Source organism: Jaculus jaculus, chromosome 1 (assembly GCF_020740685.1).
Source record: "Jaculus jaculus isolate mJacJac1 chromosome 1, mJacJac1.mat.Y.cur, whole genome shotgun sequence".
Lineage (NCBI taxonomy): Eukaryota > Metazoa > Chordata > Mammalia > Rodentia > Dipodidae > Jaculus > Jaculus jaculus.
In genome coordinates, this window is record NC_059102.1 from 130,529,415 (window position 1) to 130,547,514 (window position 18,100).

Consider the following 18,100-nt stretch of genomic DNA (forward strand, 5'->3'; position numbering starts at 1 on the left):
GGCCTACAGCCACTGCAAACGAACTCCAGACGTGTGCGCCCCTTGTGCATCTGGCTAACGTGGGTCCTGGGGAATCCAGCCTCGAACCGGGGTCCTTAGGCTTCACAGGCAAGCGCTTAACCACTAAGCCACCTCTCCAGCCCAAGAAAATTGTTTGGATTCTTACTTTATGACCAGCTTTTCTACTTGTCCAGTATATCACATCTCATCTGGCGTTATAGTGGTCATTATTTCAGTAGTCATATCTTCTCTCACAGCATCATTTTCTCCCTATCTACTATGTCATTTTTATTGGTACAAAACCTTGCCATAAGCCAGGCATGGTGGGCACATGCCTTTAATCCCAGCACACAGGAGGCAGAGGTAGGAGGACTGCTGTGAGTTTAAGGCCACCCTGAGATTACATAGTGAATTCCAGGTCATCCTGTCATCCTGGAATAGCATGAGACCCTATCTCGAAAAACCAAAAATAAATAAATAAATAGATAGATAGATAAAAATAAACTTGCCATAGCATCCTTTCTGAAAGACAAAATCTAAATTACTTTTGCAGAGGATAGAGGCTCTGGCATGTCCATACTCACTCTCTCAACTAAACAATTTTTTTAATAAAGCTAAATTATTAATTCTACAGCTTTCTCCAATTATCTCATCTCTCAGATCCTCTAGGGTGTTTTGAAAAAAGAAGCCTATTTCCCTCTTTCCTCACCTTTGCTAATTTTTAAAAAATAAAATATATATTTGAGAGAGGGGGCCAGGGATGGAGAAAATGGGCACACCAGGTTAAGGTGGAGAACTTTTTCAGCTCCTTAGGAGTTATCTACATATCCTGACCTTTTGCCCACCAGTTCATAGATTTTCCTTATAGCATTCTTAATTGCATATACTTTCTTTCCGAAATCATTTAATCAGAACTTTCTAGAAATTGAAAGGTACTGATAAACATGGTGATTGAAGGACAACTTTTAGGTGTTGGTCCTCCCACATTATTTGAAGGTGGATCTGTTGTTCATGGCTCTGTTTCCCACAAGACTAGCTGGCCTATAAATTTCTAGCAGGTTCTCCTGTCAATCCCTTCTTTTTTGCCACCAGGATTACAAATACTAGCATGACAACTTCAAGTGGGTTTGTCTGGGGATCTGAACTGTGTACACTTGTGCAGCAAGTACACACTTTATTCACTGAGCCGTCTTCTCTGCTTTCCTACCCCTGGCTCCTCTGTTTTGAACAACTACCCCCAGTATTTCTGTGATTTTTCTCATACGTGCTTTCTGAGGCAAGAAGTTTGGAATTACTATGTTGATAAGTGATCGGGTGATCACTTGGTTTTCTTGGTTCTTCTAGCCCTACTGTCATCATCTCCTCAGTTATCTTTGTTCTTCCTCATCTTTATGATTTCTAAATGTTAAAGTTTCCCTGGACTCACTGACACATTTAGTCTCTTGTCTTACATTTTTCACTTTTTTTCCTTTTGTCTTGAAATTCCTTCTGTACATGACAGATTTATTTTTCCATCTGATTATTGGCCCTTCAACCTACAATGCTCTTTAGTATCCCACAGAGACGTCTAACTTATCCCAGACTTAAGATATCCAAAACCTGAGCTACTTTTTCTTTTTTGCAGCCAGCATGGCTCAGTTAAAAACGGTCTTGCCAGTTGTGGTGGCACATGCCAGTAGGATATTGCTGAATAGGCAGAGGAGGCAGGAGGATCAGGATTTCGAGGCCAGCCTGGGCTTTTACATTAAAAAAAAAACAAAAACAAAAACAAAAAAAACTGTTTTCAACTGTGGCATCCAAGGACAGCAACACAATATTTCTTAACAAATTGACTAATAAAACAATCTATGAATATCCTAAATTCATTTCCAGGCCATTCTCCTTATATAGATATGTCATTAAGATATACCACTTTGCAATTTCTAAGGTTTTTTTTTTTAATGGTACTCCTAAATACATTAATTACCTTTGATCATCCTTTTCTAAAATGATTTTAAAGACCTGCAAATATGTTATTTTATAGGATACAATTTATAACACAGAGATTTGGAACTATAAATAACATATCTTTGGAATAAGTCTTACAAGTACTTTTTTTTAGTTTGTCCCTTTTTAAAAAATTGATTTTATAACTAAGAGTTAATTAAGTACCATGGAGCATTTTCCAAATGCTAGACATTTGAAGGTAAACTGAACGCTGCCAAGGAAGAAAGCTGTAAATCTTGCTGCATTGTGTTTGAAAGGAACTGTACATGGTGTAATCAGTTCACACTTTAATGTTTCTACCTATCTATGAGGGAGAGCAAATATTTTTCTTCAAGATCATTGGTAGGCTTCTTATTCTTAACTTCCAGCACTGTACCTTACACAGTCTTTCTCTTTACATTGATGTTTGTTAGTGGTTTTTCTGGAAAAAAAGTAGAGGCAAAAAGTCAAACAAAGCATATTTTGCATATGGGTGACAAAGTAAGCTTGCTAATGTGACCATTTTGTGTTATAAATCTTGAAAGTATTCCCAATTCATACACTATATACCAAACAACTTGTTGTTCTCAATCTCTTTCTCTGTTCTTCTCCTCCCCTAGCTGTAACTTTCCCAGTCACTGAAAACTTTACATCTATGTATTTAGGTCAAAATTCTTCCAGTCACACTTGGATTCTCTTTTATTTTCTCATATCCCAACTGCCAGCTAATCTTGTATGTTTACATTCAGTCTGTTTAGAGTTCAACTATTTGTTTAACCTTCTCATTGCTGGTATTTGCCTCAGGTGCCATCATTTCTCACATGAGTTGTTTTAGCATCTCCTGTCTGATCCTACTTCTGTCCTTCCCCTGAAATCTTTTTCCGACAAAACAACAGTTCTGTTCTACCTTGACTTTTTCACATATGCATGTGTTTGGTGTGAGTTGAGTGTATGGTGTGTGTATGTAATAGACAGATGATGACTCATCCAGTGTTAAACATTTCTTTTCACCTCAATGAGTTTTTGTTCTTTCCAGTATTAACTGCCATCTGTAAAAAGATGCTTCTGTAGTAACATGTGTGAATAGCATTAATTAGTGGGCATAAACACACATTTAGGAGGTAATGTGATAATTTACTGTATCCATTTAGCCAAAGAACAGTGGTAGCTTCCCACTAAAGCCTGTATCTTTCCAAGTCATACGCTTTTGACTCAGTTTTCAGTACCAGGCATGAATTCCCTCCCAATGAGCAGGCTTCACATCCCATCAGAGAACAGTTGGTTATATCCATAATGTATGTGCCACTATTTCATCTATGAGCACTTCTTTCTGGGCTGGTTGATTGTGTACTTTGCAGGACCCACTGCTCGTTAAGACTACTGTTGACTTTTCTCCTCCAGCAGCCTGTGCACCACTTTCCCGCACTATGGCAGCTAGCCAGCAGGGAGTTGGCTTCTAGCTCAGTTCCAGGTTGATTTCTTAGTGTCCTGTGACCACAGTATGTGGTGTCTTCAGCAGTGTTGTCTTACCATCTAGTTCTGGGAGGTAATCAAGATCAGTAGCATTAGCTTATATTGTTTTGGGGGCCCACTGGGCCTTTCTGACTAAAAACTGAGTGGTGAAGGAATGACCCATCCTTGGCACTGAGATATATCTGCAACATCCTGTAGTTTCAAGCTAAAGCTTTCTCCACTTTGGCAGGGTACTTCTTTCCAAATATATTTTATCTTTTACTTTCTCTCTCTAAAATATAGCATTAAAAATGAAGAATTAGGTTTCTCTATGACTTACTAATAACAACTTAAGTTTTATGTATACCTCCTTCTCCCCCACTCCCTTTTCTCTTCCCCTGCTTAGACCTTTCTATGCCCTGTATTCTATCATTCTATTTGACCTTTCCATATCCTGTATTCTTTCCTTCCCATTTTCTATCTGTTACCTTCTCCCCTAATCTCTACCTGCTTTCCCCAAACTTCATCCTAGTTTCCTGGCCTCTACTGTTGACACTTTAGTTTAGAAAGAAGTGTAAATACTCAAAGCCATAATATGTGAATGAAAGAGAATGTGTGGCCTTTGCTTTTATTCATTTATTCTTTTTTGTTGTTTTTTTTTCTTTTCACAATTTTTATTAACATTTTCCATGATTATAAAAAATATCCCATGGTAATACCCCCCCCCCCGTACTTTCCCCTTTGAGATTCCATTCTCCATCATATTACCTCCCCATCTCAATCATTGTACTTACATATATACAATGCCAACCTATTAAATACCCTCCTCCTTTTCATTTATTGTTTAAAAATATTTTTATGGGCTAGAGAGATGGCTTAGTGGTTAAGGCACTTGCCTAGAATGCCTAAGGACATAGTGTTCAACTGTCCAGGTCCCACATAGGCCAGATGCACAGGGTGATGCAAGCAAGCAAGGTCAAACATGTGCACAAGTTGGCGCATGGATCTGGAGTTTGATTACAGCGGCTGCAGGACTTGGTGTGTTAATTCTCTTTCTCTCATTAAAAAAATTACAAAAAAATTTACATAGTAAGTATGGGCATGCCAGGGCCTCTTGCCACTGTAAATGAACTCCACATGTATGTGCCACTTTGTGCACTGGCTTTACATGGGTACTTGGGAATTGAACCTGTGCTGGTAGGCTTTGCAAACAAGTGCCTTTAACTGCTGAACCACCTTCCCAGCCTGCATTTGTCTTTCTGAGCTTGTATTATCTCACAGAGATAATTTAAGTTTTTCCAGGTCTATCCATTTTCCTGTGAATTTTCACTTTTCTTTACAGCTGAATGAAACTCCATTGTGTATATGTACCATATCTTCATAATTTATTCATCAGTTGTTGGGCATCTAGGTTGATTCCATTTCCTAGCTATTGTGGATAGTGCAGCAACGAACGGTGATGAGCAAGTATTTCTTTAGTAAAGTGTAGTGTCCTTAGGGTATATGTCTAGGAGTGGTATAGCTGGATCACATGGTAGATCTAATTTTAGTTGGTTTTTTTTTTTTTTTTTTTTGTTTGTTTTCCGAGGTAGGGTTTCAATCTAGCTCAAGCTGACCTGGAATTCACTATGTAGTCTCAGGGTGGCCTCAAACTCATGGTGCTCCTCCTACCTCTGCCTCCTGAGTGCTGGGATTAAAGGTGTGCGCTACCATGCCCGGCTCTAGTTTTAGATTTTTGGGAAACCTCCATACTGATTTTTATAGTGGCTATACCAGTTTATACTCCTATTAACAGTGAATAAAGGTACCTCTTTCTCCACATCCTCACCAGCATTTATTATCAAATTTTTATTTTATTTAAAAATATTTTTATTTATCTGAAAGAGATAAAGAGGCAGATGGAGAGAGTGAATGGGTATACCAGGGCCTCTAGCCACTGCAAACAAATTCCAGATAGATATCCTACATTGTGCATCTGGCTTTATGTGGATACTGGGTAATTGAACCCTGGGCCATCGGGTTTTGTAAGCCAATGCTTGTAACTGATGACCCATCTCACTAGCCACGTCATTTTTTGAAATAGCCACTCTGACCAGGGTAAGATAGACTCTCAAAGATGTTTTTATTTGCATTTCCTTGATAGTTAAAGATACTAAACATTTAAAAAAATTTTTTTCTCTCTTTTTTTTTTTTTGAGGTAGGATCTCACTCGAGACTTACTCTATTATTCCAGGCTGGCCTTGATCTCATGGTGATCTACCTTCCTTTGCCTCCCAAGTGCTGGGATTAAAGGTGTGTACCACCATGCCCAGCTTAAAAAATATTTTATTTTTAATTTATTTGAGAGATACAAAGAGAAAGAGGCAGACAGAGAGAGAGGGAGTAAGTATGGGTGCACCAGAGTCTCTAGCCACAGAAATCAGTGAAACAACAAATTAAGAAAACAAAAGAATAGATGAAAAGATTGGCTTCTTTGAAAAGTTAAGATTGATAAAGCTTTAGCCAAATTAACCAAAAGAAAGAAAAGACCCTAATCAATAAGATTAGAAGTGAAAAAAGGATATTACAAAACACACCAGTGAAGTTGAGAGAATCATAAGGATATATTTTGAAAAATTTATTTCACAAAACCGGAAAATTAAGAAATGGATAAATTTCTTGGTACATACTATCTACGAAAGTTAAAGCAAGAGGAGAGGAAGAATTTAAATAGAGACTTGACAGGTAATGAGACTAAAGCTGGAACCAAAAATTTTTCAAGTAAAATAGGTCCAGGCCTCGGTGGGTTCACTACAGAATTCAATCAGACTTTCACAGAAGATTTGAAACCAATGCTTAAGTTACTTCATGAAATTGAAAAGGAGGGAATGTTCCCTAACTCCTCCTGTGAAGCCAACATTACACTAATAGCAAAACCAGGCAGAAACACATCAAAGTAAAGTATAGACCATTAACCTTGGTCTTCATTTGCTTAGCAACTGTTCTAGCTTTGGTTATTATTTCTTTTTCACCTGGAACTTCTTGAATATGTTTATTCTTCTCTTCAATGTGTAGTATTCCACTTCATACCCTTTGTAACACTGGCTATATTCTCATTGATTTCTTTAGATTGTTTATTATCATGGAATGTTTTTCTTTCTCCTGTTATGAGAGATGATTTTGTTGTATACAGTAGTTTGGGATTGGTCTTTTAAGACTTGAAATACATTATTCCTTGGCCATCTCCCTTTTAGTGTTTCCATTGAAAGATGGTCATTCATATGTAATGAGGTATTTCTTGCAGTTTTCAGTACCCTTTCTTTTTTTTTGTGTATTTACTGTTTTGAGTGTCATATGATGTGGGAATTTCTTTTCTGGTCCAGTCTATTTGGTGTTTTGTATGCCTCTTGTAACTGGATGGCCGTCTCTTTCCCTAGATCCTTAGATTTGGTAAATTAGCTTTATAATTTTATATGAAATATCTTCTATGCCATTGACCTGACCTTCTTGTATGCCCATTATTAGGATATTTTGTCTTTTCAAGGTGTCAGTCATTTTTCTTATGTTTTGTTCCTGAGTGTGTGTGTTTTAAACTTCTAATTGGATTTGACCACTTGATCCAATTCCTTTTCTTTGTCTTCAAGTCTTGATATTCTTTACTCCCCTTGATCCATACTATTGGTGAATTTTTCCTATAGCTGTTTGTTTGACTTGCTCATTTCTATCTAGCTTGATTTCAGTTTGGTTTTCCTTCAGGACTTTTATCTCCCTATTGAGTTCCATTTTCATATCCTGACTAGACTTCCTAATTTCTTCTATCTGTTTATGTTCTCTTTGAACTTAATCAGGATTTCATTAATGCCTTTATTCATTTCTTGAGTTCTTTGTACATATTTGTAATTATTCTTTTGAGATCTTTGTAGTTAACTCTAGGCAGCTCTCAGGCATTTCCTGCTATGGGCTTGGTATTTCTTGGTTTTTGATGTTACATTGATAACTTACCCGTGAGGAGATAATAGTTTGATCAGGTCTTTCTGTCATATTTCTGGCACATTAACTGAGTCCTTTAAACTGTGTCTGGTCATTTCTTCTTGTCTTTTTTCTGTTTTTGGTGCTTAGACAAGTTCAGTCTTGGAAGTAATTGTGACTTATTTGTGCATGAGGTGGTATCAATTCATTTGCAGTGGTTTGTCTCCCAGCCCAAAAGGAAGATATTTGGTACTTCCCACCATGGGGAGAGGAGGGTTGCTGAAGGAAATCAATGCTGAAGCCCAGCTGGGGTCCTAGCCTCCATGGCAGGTAGATTGTGCTCACACACAGGATGAAGGGAAGAGTTTTCCTACAGGAATCCTGCTGCTGGAACTTAAGTCCCTTGCCCTAATGTGGTCCACTTGAGATGGCACTTCCTGTGCATCTTATGGGGTCGAAAGGGCACCATTCTAAAGGGATTTGGATGTTGGAACTTACACATTTTCGTCCCAGACAAATTGGTAGGTCTTCAGTGATATGCAGGGTGAAGGGGAGATTTCTAAAGGAATCTAGCTTCTGGAACTCACACACATCAGACCCAGTCAAGATGGCATGTTTTGTGTGGTGGGCAGGATGAAGGGGACTGACATGTTATGGGAAGGTTTTTTTTTTTTTTTTTTTGAAAAGCAAGTGGGGGAGAGGATGTTATCCAAGTGATACCTCTCCCTGTCTGAGCCCCAGCACAGTGCTTTGATTAATATTTTATTTTGTTTGCAGGCAGAGAGGAAAGAGAGAAACAGAGAATATATGGGCATGCCAGGGCCTCCCTGCAAACAAACTCCAGACATGTGTGTCAATGTGGGCATCAGGTTTTATGTGGGTACTAGGGAATTGAACCCAGGCAAGCACCTTAACTACTGAACCATCTCTACAGCCCAGGATTTTTTTTTTCTTCAAGGCAGGGTCTCACTCAGGATGACTTACTCCAGGCTAGCCTCAAATTCAGGGTGATTCTCCTACTTCAGCCTCCAGAGTGCTGGGACTAAAGGTGTATGTACTACTAGGCCCAGCTGTGGGAAGGATTTAAGTGATGCATCTAATGTTCTTTTTAAGCATAAGTCTGTCATCTTCTCATGACTTTTTTCACAAGGGTTTTTTTTTTTTCCCCCTAAGAATTTGTTAATTTCATTTCATTTTTAAAACCATGATAGCTTCTTCTCTAGTGTGTATCCTGTACTTCTTAATACATTTTTATATTTCCTTTTTTTCTGATCATAAATTATTTTATTATAAATAAATTTTATTTATTTGACAGAGAAGGGGGGTAGAGAATGGGTACACCAGGGCCTCCAGCCACTGCAAATGAACTCCAGATGCATGCACCCTCTTGTGCATCTGGCTAACATGGGTCCTAGGGAATTGAACCTGGATCATTTGGCTTTGCAGGCAAACTCAACTGCTAAGCCATCCCTCCAGCCCAAATATTTTAATTTTATTTGCATGTGCAAAGTATGTTTGGTGTGTATGATGTATGTACATGTGTATGTGCTGATGTGACATCCTGTGTACTCAACTGTGGCATCCTGTGCACTTGCCTACCCTGATCCCTTACTTGCCCATTTTTCTTTGATGGAGCCTGTTCTTTGTTATCTCCAGTGATTCTTCTGCTCCCCATAAGACTGCGGTTACTTCCATGTATGGCGACCCCCAGCTGTTTCCTTGGGTTCTGGAGATTCAAACTTAGGCAGTCTCAGGCTGTCTCAGGTCATCTGTCATGCTTGCCTAGGAAATGTACTTAGCCACTGGATCCATCTCTGCAGTCCCAGGGTTTATCATTTTTATTAGTCTTTTTTGTTTTGCCTTAGAAATGATCATTATTGGATCTCATTACTAGAAATGTGGCCCTTGGATGAAAGGTTTTAGTTATCACTCAGATGTTGACTTTTTAATTTTTCATTGTCTAGGAACAGATATTTATTTCATAATTTTCTTCAGATTTTCTAACTGTTCTCATCAGAAAGCCTTTTCTAATTTACCTACCATTTCAAAGAGGAAGTAGAATATTGGCATTTTATCAGTTAATGGCATCAGGGACTGATGCTTTGTATTGTAATGGAGGTCTCTTCTGCCCTATTCCCCTTTCATGCCACTCTCACCACTCAAATCTTCGTAGTGTTTTTCAGCATGATCTTGTCATAGAACATACACACTGTCTTCTCTGACTGGAATTCTTTCCCCAAAAGGGTGAATAATTGACTGTTACTGTTGTAGGTCTTTGTCAGTAGGTTGCCTCCTCAGTTGTATTTTTCTGGTCACTCTAATTACCACATATATCAAAGAGCAACTTTTCATTTATCTGAAAGAACCTCTTAATATTCTTTTTTTAAAAAATGTATTTTATTTATTTATTTATTTGAGAGAGAAAAAGGGAGAGAGAGAGAAGGAGAGAGAGAGGGAGAGAGAGAGGGGAGAATGGGCATGCCAGGGCCTCCAGCCACTACAGATGAACTCCAAGTAAATGCGCCTCCTTGTGCATCTGGCTTACATGGGTCCTAGGGAATTGAACCTGGGTCCTTTGGCATTGCAAGCAAACACCTTAACTGCTAAGCCATCTTCTCTAGCGGTCACCTCTTACTATTCTTTGGTATACTTGCTATTATATGACATTGCCATTAGCCTCCACCACTGTGCCTAAACTCTTTGAAAACAGAGAGATTGTCCTCGTTATAGATCTATCACCTAAATTTGTTCTTATTCATAATAAATACTGTAAATACTTGTTATTGGATAGATGTGTGAATATATTTATAATGGGAATGATAAAGGTACTGGCTTAATAGAGTGCTTGTGAGGATTATGTTAATACTTGTATCAAAAATGGTGCTAAGCATATGGTAAGCGCTCATTTTTATATTTGGTCTTAGAAATGATCATTCCTCACTACTAAATCATAAAGGTTAAAACAACTTGTTTTTTTATCCCCTGCATTGAATTACTCTTATGATTAGCCCTGGATTTTTCAGTTACTGACATGATTAAATCAAACTTAATCTATAGAACTCTGTAGCTGGCTAATTGAGAGAACACATTTGTGTATTTAGTCTTTACGCTTAAGATTTCTATCAGTTAGGGAACTGCTTTTAATGTGACTTAATGAGTAGGAGAGGTTGAATAAACAGTGTCTTTTAACTTTTTGCATTCTTGAAGACTGGCATACTCATAGTTTTATGTAAATGCAAATGAAATATAATTCTAAGCAGATATTGTTAAAGATAACATCAAGCCTGATTGATCTCAGTGGTTAATTTTGACCCAAGCAAATGCCAAAGCCCTTGTTTATGCCAAAGAAAACTAAAATACATAATTTCAATATTATTATAAATTTTTACTAGAAGTACCTGGAAATTTTATGTGACAAATACCTTGAGCATAACTTGCCTTAGAAAAATCTGATACACACTTTCTCCTTCCCTCTTCCTTCCTTCTCTGCCTTCCTTCCCCCTTCTCCTATTCCCCTTGTCTCTCTATCTTGTTTGTTCTCTCATACTCTCTCAATTTGGACAGCAAAGTTCCTACTTTATGCTTGACAGCATTAACTGGTTGCTTTATCCAAGAAATTGATTCTTTTCATTTAATTTTTGTTCCTATCTTACTTTGTTGTTTCTAAGGCTCATGATAAAATACTTTGTAAAAAATAAAATTGGAGACAAGAACTGCTAAGAATGCATAAGAACACATGAATACACACACACACACACATACACACACACACACACGAAATAGACAGTGATACATGACTGTGAGATCATAGAAACTTTGATACAAAGTTGATATGGGAGAAAGATTCCATGGACAACTGTAAACAAAATCTTGAATAATAATTAATTAATTTGAATGGAGAAAGAGAACATGAGTGTGGAGGGGGGCAAAAGAGAGCAAACCAGGGCCTCTTGCCGCTGCAAAAGAACTCCAGATCCATGTGCCACTTTGTGCATCTGGCTTATGTAGGTACTGGGAATCAAACCCAGGCCACCAGGTTTTGCAAGTTAGCCCTTTAACCACTTAGCCATCTTTCCAACCTGCTGAAAAATATTTTGTGAGGTCGAAGAATTAACTATGTAGTTTGATAATCAGGTTTCGGAAAGCATGAGAGTTAACATATTGACTAAAAATTTATTTATATATAAAATTTAGTAATACTAAATTTTGTAAATATTCAAAAAGGTATGTATAAATAAAGATAAATCCTATCTGCAGAAACTGCTTTTTTAAAACATAAGAGACTGAGAGAAAAAGTGGTAGATAGATAGAGAACATGACCTCGCCAGGGCCTTAAGCCACTGCAAACGAACTCCAGACACATGCAGCACCTTGTGCATCTGGCTTTAAGTGGGTACTGGGGAATTGAACTTGGGTCCATAGGCTTTGCCAGGCAAGTGCCTTACCACTAATCCATCTTCCCAGCTTGAAACTACTTTCAATGTTTTGATACACAGATGACAGATTTTTTTCTAGTCATGCATATAAGAAATAAAAATCAAACATGTGCTATTTTTGTCTGTTTAGGCTGCTTTAATAAAATACCTTAGGTTAAAGCCGGGCGTGGTGGCGCACGCCTTTAATCCCAGCACTCGGGAGGCAGAGGTAGGAGGATCGCCGTGAGTTCAAGGCCACCCTGAGACTACAGAGTTTATTCCAGGTCAGCCTGGACCACAGTGAGACCCTACCTCGAAAAACAAAACAAAACAAAACAAAACAAAAAAAAACACCTTAGGTTAGATAATTTATAAATAACAAATTTATTATTCAAGTTCTGGAGGCTGGAAATTGCAAGATCAAGTCTCCAGTAGATTTGGTGTTGGGTAAGTGCCCATTCTTTATACAGGGTATCTGCTATATGTCATCAGACACAAATGCTACTCATGCATTTATTTTTAATTTGAGAAAGAGAGAGAGCGAGAGAGACAGACAGACAGACAGACAGACAGAGACAGACAGTCAGATAGACAGAGTGAATTGGGCAAGCCAGGGTCTTCTACCATATCTCCAGACTCATATGCCACTTTTGTGCATCTGGCTTTATGTGGGTATTGGGGAATTGTACTCAGGCCATCAGGCTTTGTAAGCAAGTGCCTTTTAACTGCTGAGCCATTTCTTCAGCAGTTAAAAAAAGATGCAGTTAGGTATCTTCTACAAGCACAGTAATCCAGTTCATCAGGTCCTCCTGTCAGCATCCATACATGGGGAATTAAATTTTAGCCAATAAATTTTAGGAGTATAGAAACAATCGTGTGTGTGTGTGTGTGTATGTGTGTACACACACACACACACACATACATACATACATACATATATATTTATACACACATAAATACATGTAAGAGTAGATGTATACAAAAAGTGATAAATTGTTTAAGAACCTTTTTTATTTCTAAATTATAAATATGGTAGTTTAATGGCTCAGTGGAAAAAAATTGTGTGATCCTTATTGTGATTCCAGAGATTTTTCTATCTGAATATGTGCCACTGTTTTGACTGACAGTGAAGAGTTCATAATTTGTTTTTAGGTGCTGGGTCTTCAGCTCTAAAGAGGCCATTTGAAGATGGATTAGGGGATGATAAAGATCCCAATAAGAAGATGAAACGAAACTTAAGGAAAAGTGTGTATAATCTTTATTCTTTTTAAAATAATATTTTTATTTATTTGCATTAGAGAAGTAGAGATAGATATAGTTGGGGGAGGGGAAAGAATTTGGGTTGGCCAAGACCTCATGTCTCATAAATGGACTCCAGACATATGTACCATTTTGCACGTCTGGCTATCTTGGTATTGGGGAACCAAACCTTGGGCCAGAGGCTTTGCAAACAAATACTTTTAACTACTGAGTTATCACTGCAGTCCAAATCTTAATTTATTTTCTATTTTCAAAAATATCTTTATGAACAAGCAGGGGGAGGGGAGGAGAGGAGAGAATGGGCATGCCAGAGCCTCTTGTTGCTATACACAAACTCTAGATGCATGCACCACTTTGTGCACCTGGCTTTACATGGGCACTGAGGAATCAAACCTGGGCCATCAAGCTTCACAAACAAGCAAATGCCATTAACTATTGAGCTACCTCTCCAGCCCCCAAATTTTTATTCTTACTAGTATGAGCTAGAGAAGATTAATAGCCCGAGTAAAATTTAAAAAATCAAAAATTTTATTGATTTGAATTATTATGAATAGATCTTAACTGACAAAAAAAAGTTAATTAAGCAGGGCATGGGGGCTCACGTCTTTAGTCCCAGCACTCGGGAGGCAGAGGTAGGTGGATCACCATGAGTTTGAGGCCACCCTGAGACTACATAATGAGTTCCAGGTCAGCCTGGACTAGAGTGAGACCCTACCTTCCAAAACCAAAAACCAAAAACCAAAAAAAAAAAAAAAAAAAAAAAGTAATTAAAATAGCTTTCTTTTGCTTCTTAGTTTCATTGCTTAAGAATATCTGAATATTGACAAGTAGATATAATGTATAGATACAGGAACACTGTTTTTACTGAGTGATATTAGCATAATTAACTATAAGACATTTTATGAAATGAAATTTGTCTGTGCCTTCTGAAATTCTCATTTTATATACACTTGGTAAATTTATCGTGATTGTAGAACCCTGCAAATGTGTAAGTTAAATAGTTTTCTAGTTAATTTCTGATTTCATTTCTTTTAACAGTTCTGGATAGTAAAGCAATAGACCTTATGAATGCACTAATGAGGTTAAATCAGATCAGACCTGGGCTTCAGTATAAGCTTTTGTCTCAGTCTGGTCCTGTCCACGCTCCAGTCTTCACAATGTCAGTAGATGTGGATGGCACAACATATGAAGCCTCAGGACCATCCAAGAAAACAGCAAAACTTCATGTAGCAGTGAAGGTAAGGTATTTTCTTTACTTACCAGTGTTTCATTATTGTTGGTTGCAGATAAAGTACTTAACAAGATCTTCAAGATTTTAATCACAATAACACAGAAACCTTTTTACATATAGATCACAAAATTATTCTTTTGTTGTTGTGAAATAGTATATGTTGACTATATCAAATTTAGAGAATTCTGAAAAACTTAAAATGTCAGTAACATTTCTGAGGCAATGATGATAATATTATATATGTTAGTTTTTTCTACTCTTTTTCTATATAGTTTGTTTTAGGTTGGGCTCAAAATATATAATACAATTTTATTCTCTGTTTTTTTTCACTTAATATTTCATTAGTTTTTTTTCATGTTAATTGAAATCTTCATAAATAACTTCTACTTTTTTATTGAGAACTTTAATATATAAACATACTGTAATTTGATCATATTCCCATCCTGTTATCCTTTTTTGTTCCCTTTCCTATCCCCAGTCCACTGAGTACCTTCTACTTTCTAGGTAGCTCTTTCTCTGTTTTGTTGTCTTGTTCCTTTTGTCCTCCCTCCTCCATCTTCCATGTCAAAATGTTGATGGGTTCAGAATAGTGCAGGTCTTTCACAAATCATTTTTTAAAATATTTTATTTATTTGAGAGAGAAGGGGGCGTGGGGGGAGTGGGGAGAAAGAGAGAGAGAATGGGCATGCAGCTGTTGCAAACAAAATCCAGATGCATGTGCCACCTTGTGCATCTGGCTTGTGCATCCTGAAGAATTGAACCTGAGTCCTTTGGCTTTGCAGGCAAGCCCCTTAACCACTAAGCCATTTCTCCAGCTCTCACAATATATTTTTTTTCCGAGGTAGGGTTTCACTCTAGCTCAGGCTGATTCAGTATGTAGTCTCAGGGTGGCCTCGAATTCAGGTATCCTTCTGTCTCTGCCTCCCAGTGCTGGGATTAAAGGCATATACCACCACACCCAGCTTCTCACAAATAATTTTTAATGGCTGTATGATTCATATGATGTGTGGACGTTTGTTATTTCCTTTCCTTGTTATTGGTTGTTTTGCCATTTCCATTTTTTTTCTGTTATAAATAAATTTGATTAGTAACTTTGTGCAAGGTGCTAATCTGTTCTCTATAATTTTTCCATAGGGAGTAGCACTGGACCAATGGATTATGCATATAGACTTGTAGAAATTCTCAAATGATGGTATTTATTTGATCTGTTGGAAATGAATGCCAAAATGTCAAAGATCATGTACACTGAAGATTAATTTTCTCTTGAGTGCTATCATGTGACAGTATATTGCATAAGATGGAATTGATCTTTTTATTTCCCATGGCTATTCTATTTGCTAGCAGTATCCTACAGTACTTGAGTACTTTATTTAGCTTACAGTTGTTAAGCAAAATATGGAGGCTTACTACTGGTGTTTGTCAGAAGTAGTATGCAGGCTTTTCTGGGCCTCCCTAGTCTACTCAGTTTTATGCACTGGATTAGACAGGCAGTATCAATGTTGAGGCCAAAATAGTTCTTCTTTAAGTTTTCAGAATGTTTTTTGTACATCTGGTTTTCTTAAAGTTGACTTTTTTTCTCTTACTGTAAGGTATTATGTGTGTTTGTTATTCATGGTCTAGGAAATAAGGGCAAATCCATAATTCTAGTAGTTAGAAATAATTGCCATTATTTTATTTTAAATGCATTTTGTATTTTCCAATCTTTATTTTTTACTTAACCTGCATTTTCAAAACTCAAAACAACTTCTCTAAGTTTGTGAGGAATGAGGATAGTGGTCAGATATTGAGGGTGATTGCATATAGAGGATGAGGGCATTCTGGTTAACCCCTGCCTAACAAGAGTCCTACTACAACTGTCCATGAGGGTAAAGACCAATAATGGAGCCTACTTGAAAAAGTGGCTCAGAAGAGCCTATCTTGTTTGATCAAGAAGAATTTTATCAAACCCAGATACCTGAGAACTCTTTATCTAATTGACTTCTGTAGTTAATTAATACTAGTGAATACTCTGAGAGCAACATGTATTACAGAAGATAATGAAATAATTTGATTTTAAGTTAATTAATTTTTTTTGTAGTGCTGGGGATTGAACCCATGGTCTTTTATATGCTGGGCCAAACCCTCTTTTAGAACTATAGCTTTCACTAGGTTTAAAATAGTTATTAGTGGACTGAGGAGGTGGCTCAGTGAATAAAGCTCTTTCCATGTAAGCATGAGGACCTGAATCCAGATCCCCAGAACCCATGTAAAGGCAGTCACAGTAGCACACATCTATAATCACTGTGTCCCTATGGCAATATGGAGGTAGAGACAGGAGAATTCATGAATACTTGTAAGTCACCTAGCCTGGTGTATGCAGTATATGCAGTGGTAAGCAAAGAGGTTCTGTCTTGAATAAGATAAAGGCTATGATCCATAACTAAGTTCATCTACTGACCTCCACATATGCTGTGACATATGCTCACACTCTGACAACACACAGCATACACACAGAAATTAAAACATAATTACTAGTTATCTATTTGTGTTGAAAGTGGACACTGTATCCCTTGATATAATGGTAAACTATTTGTAAATGTGCAGAATTGGTACGTAGTAACAAATAACATTTTTTATAAATGAGGAAAACAAAGAAAAACTGGTATTAAATAATTTGCATTAAAGTTTTAAATTGTGTTAAGTGGGAAAACATTCTCCCTCCTTTTGTAGTACTGAAATTTGAACTCAGGGCCTTGTACATACCAGGTCAGCAGTTTAATACTGATCTATATCCATTTCCATGTCCTTACTTTTTACTAAAGGAAACAAATGCCATTTATTTGTGATGCTTGGCTTTTGACTTGCAGCCTGCTTTATCTAGTGCTATTTTTGGACGGATGGCTCTTGTTTAGGATGGAATTTCTCAGGGAGAGAATTATTTGTAGGAGTCAACAGATAAGGTGTTTTCTTTATAAAACATTGATGAGAAGAATATAACCAAATGAAGTTGGTATACTTAAAGTACCACCTGAGTACTTTTAGAATTTAAGATGTTACATTTATCATACTAATAACTGGGGGCTAACTCCACAATGCACGACCCATTTTCAATAACAAGGAGGGTCTAATGGGAGGGGGTAGATCACAGATGAGCCTAAATAATGGTACCAAACTGCCTGTATTTACTGAAAAGAAAACTAACAAATTAAATTAAAAAAAAAAAAAAAAAGATGTTAAAAAGGGGTTGTTAGCTTTACTCCTCTGTAAATCCAAAGAATTTATTTGTGATAAGAATACCAAGTTATCTATACTTGAATTGCACGAATTAATTTCAAGTTTTCTTTGTACAAAAGTTCTACCTAAGCCCTTATTATTTTTTGTTCAGAATAACACTGTTTCATTTATGTTGGTAACCTCCTTAATACATGATGCTTTTTGTCTCATAGGCTGGTTTCTTCTTTGTGAGTAAGTTTTCAAAAATACTTATTAAGTATAGTTGGTATAATAAATAAATAAATAGAATGTTCTTGCATTCTCCAATAACCTAAAATTGTTAAGAGCTGAAATAAAGGGATCTTCAGGAGCCCATTTCCACATCTTCTCATGTATTGGTTTAATTAAGGGCTGGGGACTAGGTTAGTGGTGAGCATGTGTATAGCCCTTGGTTTGATTCTCACCACCTCATATCAATATAAAAATAAAACAAAAATGCTTTAACTTACTTGGAAGGAGATTTATAAGAAGGCAAACATACACAAAATTGTTCTGAAAAGCTTCCCCCACCCATAAACTGAGAAATCGCAGGCATTGATGGAAATATAAGTTTAAAATTGAAGGTAGCTATAAAGCC

At 37.1% G+C, this 18,100-nt stretch overlaps 1 protein-coding gene across 2 annotated transcripts in view; it reads left to right on the forward strand.

Annotated features, from left to right (window-relative positions):
• Nucleotides 1-18,100, forward strand: part of LOC101612486 (spermatid perinuclear RNA binding protein) — a 190,558-nt gene that overhangs the window by 147,328 nt on the left and 25,130 nt on the right. For both annotated transcript variants that reach the window (XM_045154758.1, XM_045154765.1), the window contains 2 exons: nt 12,933-13,025; nt 14,079-14,278. In XM_045154758.1, the coding sequence (XP_045010693.1) occupies nt 12,933-13,025; nt 14,079-14,278 (293 nt within the window). The remainder of the gene's footprint in view (nt 1-12,932; nt 13,026-14,078; nt 14,279-18,100) is intronic.